Source organism: Elaeis guineensis, chromosome 3 (assembly GCF_000442705.2).
Source record: "Elaeis guineensis isolate ETL-2024a chromosome 3, EG11, whole genome shotgun sequence".
Classification (NCBI taxonomy): Eukaryota; Viridiplantae; Streptophyta; class Magnoliopsida; order Arecales; family Arecaceae; genus Elaeis; species Elaeis guineensis.
In genome coordinates this window covers 120,306,474-120,315,206 of record NC_025995.2, presented here as the reverse complement: position 1 = coordinate 120,315,206, position 8,733 = coordinate 120,306,474, and the positions used below count along the sequence as shown (strand labels likewise).

General features: G+C 36.4%; 1 protein-coding gene across 9 annotated transcripts in view; it reads right to left on the bottom strand.

Moving 5' to 3' along the window:
• Positions 1-7,296, bottom strand: part of LOC105040505 (mitochondrial-processing peptidase subunit alpha) — a 13,635-nt gene extending 6,339 nt beyond the window's left edge. For 5 of the 9 annotated variants that reach the window (XM_073254681.1, XM_073254683.1, XM_073254680.1 and 2 more), the window contains exons 1-5: positions 7,018-7,296; positions 5,469-6,947; positions 4,981-5,387; positions 4,601-4,870; positions 4,328-4,422 (exon numbers count right to left, since the gene is read on the bottom strand). In XM_073254681.1, the coding sequence (XP_073110782.1) occupies positions 4,328-4,422; positions 4,601-4,667 (162 nt within the window). In that variant the 5' untranslated portion in view covers positions 4,668-4,870; positions 4,981-5,387; positions 5,469-6,947; positions 7,018-7,296. Of the gene's footprint in view, positions 1-4,327; positions 4,423-4,600; positions 4,871-4,980; positions 5,388-5,468; positions 6,948-7,017 lie in introns of those variants that run through there. The other 4 variants (XM_073254676.1, XM_073254677.1, XM_073254678.1 and 1 more) reach the window with 4 other exon arrangements.
• Positions 7,297-8,733: the final 1,437 nt, after the last annotated feature.

Sequence of the window (8,733 nt, the reverse complement as noted above, 5' to 3'; positions counted from 1 at the left end):
GTTTTTCAAAAAAAAAAAAAAAAAAAAAAGAGCCGCCGGCCGAACCCCATCGCCGGCCGTGTCGAATCTCCGGCCAGGCCGCCACCCCGTCGGAGCCCGAGCCACCGAGGGGGGGGACCTCACGGTCCTCCCCTGTTTCAGCCAAGGGAGGCCGCGGGAAGAAAAGAAGAAGGAAGAAGAAGAAGAAAAGAAAGAAAAGAAAAAGGAAAAAGAAAAAGAAAAAGAAAAGAAAAAGGAAAAAGAAAAGAAAAAAAAAAAGGAAAAGAGAAAGAGAAAAAAATAAAAAATAAAAATAAAAATAAAATAAAAAAAAGAAGAAGAAGAGAGAAAAATTTTCTCTCCCCTCTTTCTACCTTCTCTCTCCAGTTTCTCTCTCTAGATTCTCTCTCTATTTTCTCTCTCTAGATTTTTCTCTCTTTTTGTGGATTTTATCTCTCTAGAATCTTTCTACTCTCTCTCTGATTACATCACAGACCCTAGGATAAATTTGAAATAAAAATATGATGATTTGAGATTGCTCCGAAATTCATACGGTAGATCTGATCCCAGTCCGATTCTATTTGAAATTTGTAATACTTGATTCATATTGAGTCACCCTGATAGGACCTTTGATGATCTCGATCATGATTGCCTCATCGAAAGAATACGAAGATTCTCTCTCCACTTTCTCTCTCTACTTTCTCTCTCTTCATGAATCTTCTCTCTCTAAAAGTCTTATGGATCAGTGGAGGATCTAGATAATTAGATAAATCCTAATTTTGATTAATCCTAAGAGAGATCCTCGATTTGTGTATTAGGATCAATTATCGGTAATCTCCATATATGTGATTTTTATATTGATCAGGGTTATGAAGAGATGATTGTCTGCATATGATATCGAGTGGAATATCTTATTAGAGAAATTTATAAATCAAAGAAGAACATTGATTTCTGTGCTTGGATCAGTCACCGGTAAAGGTAAGAATCCCTGTACATGATCATCATTATATATGTTATTTTATCGTTGGTTTTATCTCATTGGTTTTGCATCGTTGGATTTGAGATCGATGAATTTGTTATATCTGAGATATTATTATTTATTTATGTGATATTGAGCATGAGTATGCTATATCAATACAAATGTATCAGCGATTGATGGCATGATTATGTGTATGACATATTTATTTCACTGCAAAAGATGAATTGATTAATGAAGTTAAATATCATAATTTCATGAATATGAAAAGAAAGAGAATTATGGTTTGGACTGGCCTTGTCATGTGGAATAGCTTGCCAGGAGCTTATGCCTGGGACAGCCCCCACAGGCTTATGTGTGGAAGAATATGATCCGAGAAAGATCATGAAGAATCTGATCCGAGAAAGATCATGAATGATTTGATCCGAGAAAGATCATGGCCACTTTGATCCGAGAAAGATCATGAATATTTCGATCCGAGGAAGATCACAGAAATCGATCCGAATAAAAGATCGTCGCATGATCCTGGTAGTCCAAAGCCAAAGCCAAAGCCAAAGCTAAAGCTAAAGCGAAAAAGAAAAGGATTAAAGATGATGTGATAATAGAAGAAAATAGAAAGATAAGACATGAAACAATCGTTGAATAAAATTGTTTCACTTATTTAACATATGATGATGCATCTCTTTGATAAAACAGATAATCTATAAATGTTTGCAGTATTCTGGACAGTGAATATCGACTTTTACGTGTTATTGCCTATCATTATTTTCAGATTATATTATTATATTGGTGTGATATGAAAATTCTTACTGGGCTGTAAAGCTCACACCCCTTCATTTTCTTTTCTTCTCAGAGTTACAAGATGTCCATGGTTGGCTATGGTATGGATTTGTGAGTGAGCGGATGCATAAATAGAGTACCGTTGATACCTGAGCAGAGGATTGAAGGAATGTTAATTGTAATTATGCAAGATTTTATGAATTATTATTGAAATTAATTGTTATGGATGTTAAGATTGTAGTGATTTAATTTGGCCTTGCATATTCTTTAGGGCTTGCTCTAAGGAGTGTGCGGCCATCACGTATCCGACCCGGGTGTTGGGTTCGGGGCGTGACACTCTGCATATACGGAAAAAGGCTCCCCTAAATATCTTCAGCCTGATCTCATGGCAGCCATTATCAACCTGTTAGACTCACTTAAGCTCTCTGGTTGTGTCATTTAATCCTTCAACTTCTTACACTAAATTATTGTTAATGCTACTTCTTGCCCTTCTTTAAGCTCTTCACATTGTTGATTTTGTCTCACAATGACATGTTTAATATAAGCTGTCAATGAAGCAATCACATACCTAGACCCTCCACCCTCCTCTATTGCTGCATCTAAGTTACCTCTCAAAGTTATTTCCTGATTTATATGCCCACCATCACCCACCTCGCTAAGAAACAATGCCAATATAACTCCTCTGGTGTCCTTCAACATTCGTTCACTGTCACTAGTATAGCCATGTTTCTTGCATCATAGATGTTGGATCGGCTCACTGCAGGACATTTGATACCTCCATGCTCCCTGCTAGTTACATATAAAGCATTTTGAGACAAAATATGTCTCTTCATTAGCAATACTCATTCCGGTACATGTTTTGCATGTACCTTAAGGTTTGTGATCCCCATAATTAACCTTGGATTCTCAGAAGGGATGCAATGGGGTTTGGTGTAGAATTGGTGGGTTTGGTCCTTTAATTTTCACTACCTAGCAACTCTTTTTAGCTTCTAGTTTCTCATACACTCACCTCAGGCAGCACATATGGTAACATGTGAAAATCATGCTCGAATGAATCATTCCAACCTTTTGAAAATCCAACCACAAACACTTTCAGATTAATTTCAAAATCCTAAAAACAGTATCCTTAGAAATTGCAGTCGACATATCCCATAAAAGGTTTCTAAATAATCTACAAGTCCTTTAACTATGGCTGCCAGGCCTGAATCAAGTGTAACTGCATTGAGCTGTATGCTCGTCAACCATTAACAAGGAAAATTTGTGTAGATCACAAAATATTTTTCACACATGCTTAAATCATGATCTTTTCCAGCTTTGCTTGTAAACTCGATTTACAGGAATGCCATAACAATTTCACAAATCGCTGTACAGGTTCATATGCACTCCTTTGTATGTCATATTCACTATTTTTCTCAAAAGCTTAAAAGTCATTTCCACCACAACTGCCTTTCATCATGGCTACTACAAAATTATTTTGTGCATGCCTAGTGAGCTTAGTTTCTATTTTCCTACAGTATATGTCTCAAATCATCGATAACAACTAGAAACATCAATTTAAATATACCCAAAATATTGACCTTTCCAGATGCTAAATGCATGCCACAGAATGGGGCGTGCCAGCTAGGGGCTGGCACACATTGTGCCATGTTATGCTGCGCCATGATGAGCGTGTACTGTGCTGTGACAAAACTACTTTGTTCTGCATTGGACAGGTTCAGAGGAGGAACTAGAGATGCTGGGACTTTCCTGTACCTATACCTGTGAGCCAGCAAACGTTGCCAAATATTTAAAGATACAACATGGCAGCCTTTTCATCTGCTAGCACGAGAGTGGAGTTCTGCATCTTAGTAATTTATGCTGCCATTACATTAACTTCATTTTTGGGCACTTGCAATGTTTTTAGAGACTTCCTATCCAATGCTAATTTATACATTCTATCAGCATTTAAGACTCTCGATCTTTAGAAGAAAGGAGAAAAAAAAGTGCTGAAACAAAATGGTGTTCTCACTAAAAGGAGGGTATAATACAGCAGCAATCCCCACTTTTAAGGTATAAAAGAAAAGAAAAGGAGTTACTTAACACACTGTAGACAAGGTTCTAAGTTCTAACAATAAAAGAAAAACAAGAATCAACTGACAAAACGAGTTTCAATTGATGTAAGAAACAAAAGATAATGCTATGATGAAGGTATTGATACATATTAAACGAGATTCATATAATCATGGGATGGATACATATTAAATGAGATTCATATAATCATGGGATGATTACTGTCTTCGTACAATCCATAAATAACATATAAATCAAATAAATTATATCAAGGCATTAAGTGGAGGAGTGAGCAATATCCATTGCACTGCGGGATTTGTTGCATTATGTCAAGCATGATAAACAGCATAATCATTACATAAATGAAGCATTCAAAATCTCACATGTCTAACTGAACTTATTGCTGATAGAAGCAAAATGTTACGTAGAATCAATGATTTTGAACACAAGAATTATTTGACAATAAAATTCAAAATATAACAAGAAATCTGAAGAATTTTTTTGAAAAATAACTACAGGTACATCAATGTAATATGGTCTTACAGTTGCATAAATTCCAAAAAGGCCCGTATGATTGTAGATATTGCTGAACGAAGAAGACAACTGAATCTGTGGGAACTCATTTAAGACACGTAGATCTGTAAACCAGTATAAGAGTTAGATATATGATAGATAGACCAATTCTTACACCTTGCCAGAGCATTTCAACATGATATATACAAACACAATTATTCACAGGATCTAAATTTTGATAGCCAAACAGTAGAAACCATAGTTTATTTGCAAAGCACCATATCAAGAATATTTAGTACTTACAAAGATGAGAATGCATCCCTTTCCCCAGTCCTCCAGTAGAGAATGAACCAATGCCTCCCATAAGCATCCGGAAGATATGGCATCATTTCAGGTGATACTTTTTGGAAGACCATGAGCAAATAACCAACAGAATCACATGATGCCTGATCCTAAAACTAATGAGCTGCTTGTCAGATAAGTTTTTCCGTGAACCTGAAGTACTGTGAGTGTCATGGCTTCCTTGTCTTTATGCCATCCACCAGGAACCTCAAATGCAAGGGCAACATATGTCTTTTGTTGTCAAAATGAAGTTCAGAAAGATGCAAAGTAACAAGATAATAATCAGCCAAACCATATGATAAATGACTGAACAGAACTAGTTCTGCACTCTTAATACACACCGATGGATCCGCTTGGCATCTATGGTCTCCTCCAACATACACAGATTTTGGCTCTTCAGGATGCGACACTTTGGGAAAGTTGGACAATAGTGGTTCAGTAACTGATACCAATTCCTCATGTTCCACACCAGATGCCAGAAGTACCATCGAGAAGCAGTGTGGTTGTCTTGAAAACAGTCTATTGAGACAACCGCAACAAAAGAATAACATACTATTACAAGGCCAGTACTTGATCTTACACCAACAAATTCCTGTAGAATGGTGCCATTCAACCTATTTATTGCAGATTCCGGAGCAATCAATGGATTTGGCAATGCACCAGAACAGCCAGCAGAATGAATAGCCTCCAAAAGCAAACCCTGTGGATTATTAGAAGCTTCTCCTAGCTCTGCCTTTATTTTCTTCAGCTTAATAAAAAAAAAAAAAACATAAATCATATACTGTTACAACAATTAGACTAAAAGAAGGGATTTTGTAACATAGACTACCTGTTCATTAACTTCCCAATCAAGGGAAACAGCATTTCTGACAATCAATAAGCACCTCAACCATTTCGGGCATGCAAGTTTCAGAGCATCATAAGTATAGCCCATTTGTTCATGGGAAGCTAATGCCGTGACACTTCCTCCGATAGCCTCTATTTCACATACAATGCGCAAATGGTTCCATTTGTTGTGGTTTGAAGGCCATCTACTCTAACAGGTGTGTAGCCCCAAACAAAGCACAAGTCTCATATACAGAACCACAATCAACATATAGCCTGTAACAACCCAGGATCTCATCCAAAAAAACTAACTGGAAAGTATTATTTAGATTCCTCGGTCTTATATAAGTATCCAAGATTTTTTTAATAAATAACCGATGTTAAATTAAATACACACCCATACAGATCCTCACATACTCCCCTATTTAAGTCTTGACATCTTCGCCAGGCTAAAGGTTCAAATTTATGCATCCATTCATAAATACCACGATCAGCCTGTGCCCAACCTAATGAACCCATGCTATAATATCCTCTTGGTCCAATATGAGTTATAAGCTGGATCCACTAGTCGAAAGGTATTATTTGGATACAGGACCTCATCCAAAAAGACTAGTCAGAGATATTATTTAGATTTCTTGGTCTTGTATAAGTACCCAAGATTTTTTCAGTGAATAATCGATATAGAACTAAATACATGTCCGCATGAGTCCTCATATATTCTCCCTATTTAAGCCCTGACGTCCTCATCATGCTAAGGATTTAAATCCATACATTAATTTATAAATTCCAAGATGGGCTCATGGTCAATCCTAATGAACCATGCTATAGTATGCCCTAGTCCACATGAGTTATGGGCTGGATCAATTCTGATACCAATTCTAACAACTCAGGACCTCATCCAAAAATTAATCGGAAGATATTATTTGGGTTCCTCAATGCTGTACAAGTAGCCTAAGTTTTTTCCAGCAAACAACCAATGTAGGACTAAATACATGTCCGCATAGGTCCTCACGTAGCCCTATTGAAGCAGCTGCGCTTTTGCCAATAAATCCAAATAAATTCATAGATATAGTAGAAAACAATTCAATCGACAATTCTGAAAGAGAGAATGTTTCAGAGGCAATTCTAACACCATTTTGAAGAGTCGTTATCTTCGTCTTGCCTGGCTCTACATAATCGGGCAGGGGAGGACGAAGTGTAACACCTGGAAGCGGAGTATCTAGAGGAGGAAGTTGACCGGACTGCCCACCTGTTAGCCACTAAAGAAACCACCAGAAGACCTTTTCGCAACGCTAGTGCTGGCAAATCTAGCGGCAGCAGAAAAAATCCTGGCATCACCTGCCTGGTGATGACATATCAAATGAATGGCAATCAGACCATAAGCACTGGTTTCGTTGAATCGTACTCCTAAAACAACAATCTGAGTGGTGATTTTGTTATGACTAATTGCGGCAACAATCTCGTGCTGAGATATCAAATGAAGCTGCAGATCGAGGTGGATCAAGAAATGAGAAAGGAAGAAGATACTAGGGATAGGGTTTTATGGATCCAACCTTGAGAGCTTTGAGATGGGAATCTGCGGCACGGTACATGATGGGATCGTGGAGAACCTAGGTCGGAAGCGGGGACGGAATTCCGCTCCTTCTTCCCTGAAGAGAAGCCAGAGCCAGAGAGGAGAGAGAGAGAAACACTACGGTGATTTGAGGATCTCGAGCCCCCAGGAGAAGAGCGAGGGCGACTGCTCTGCTTTATACTCTCGCGTCTCGCGAAGGAGAGGGCTCTTCCAGGCCCTTGCTGCTCTACTTTCCGAGCGCCGGAGAACACACACCCTGTTGGCGTTTTATAGCAGAATGAGTTGACGCGGGCTTGTACCGAACTTGAGAGCTGATGCGGACGAGTGATGTTCCACGTGTCTTGTTGATATCAATGATCAGAGTCCCCATGAGATTATCTCGAACGTCCAATCAGGATCCGGTAAATGGTTTAAAAATATCTCTTTTAAGGTAAAAGTACCCCTTATTTTAAAAAAAAGAACCTTTCCATCTGAATTTTAAACTAAAAAACTTACGTACATTCCTTGAAAAAAAATCTTAGAAAACTAAAATGAAAGCGGAATCATGGTTAATGCAGTGTAAGGCCTCGACCAACCACCCATTCATGGCTTGATCCATGGCTCCAATTTGGCAGTTAGAACCTATCAATTAATCCACAACTTTCTTGTAGGATTAATGATTTGAATGATGATATGGTAGGATATCTTTAGCCTCTTTTCCCCTCCCTCTTAGGATCTATGTGACTATTTCTATAGAACTAGGCTGAAAATTTTACAAAATTTGTGAATTAGATTATAATCATGTATCAACTAAACTCCATCCAACTTAAATTTTATAAAACTTTGTTCTTCATATAGCTCAAAGGCTAGAATTTAGGCTAGATTTTGACGAGCTTTGAGAAAATACAAGCTAAATAGGCCAATAAATTTGACTCCTACAAAAATTTCAGTCTAATCCTATAGAAGTATTCAAATTTATCCTTACGAGATATATAAAGGTACTGATCCATACGATAAAATTAGGTCGGATACACTTCTGGACTATATATCAGATAGATTGGGAGGATCCTGTCTAAAGTTTAATTCAAATATTTAGCATCCATTAATAGGTTAGGCTCTAGATATTAATAGATATGAAATAGATTTTTTACATGCATACTCATCTAAATATTAAAATTTACATAAATATCCTTCCAAAAATAATATTTATATGTATATCCTCATAAAACACTATATCCTTCATTTTTCCTTTTTTTTTTGTGCATATATCCACATCATTTAATATCATTAAGAAATTAGTGGTTTAAAATTAAAATGAATGAAATATCTTTAATGAGTAAATATGTATATATATATATATATATATATATATATATATATAGTAATTTTGTGATGGTATTTATATAAATTTATATATGTAGGAGGGTACACAAGCAAAAAGGGCTTAGATTTTATGTATGAATATCTACCTAAATGGTGAAATTTATGTGAATATACTCCAAAATTAATATTTATATACATTCTCTCATGAAATACTATTTTTGCATAAATATATTTAACATAAGATTTGGTTAACATCATTAGTCAAAATTATATTTATTTAAATTAAAAATTAATTAAAATTATAAAGTCATCTTTTTTTTTTTTAATCTTTGAAGTGAATAATATGTTAATGAGTATGCTCAAGACTGCCCTAATCCCTCTATTTTCTTTGAAA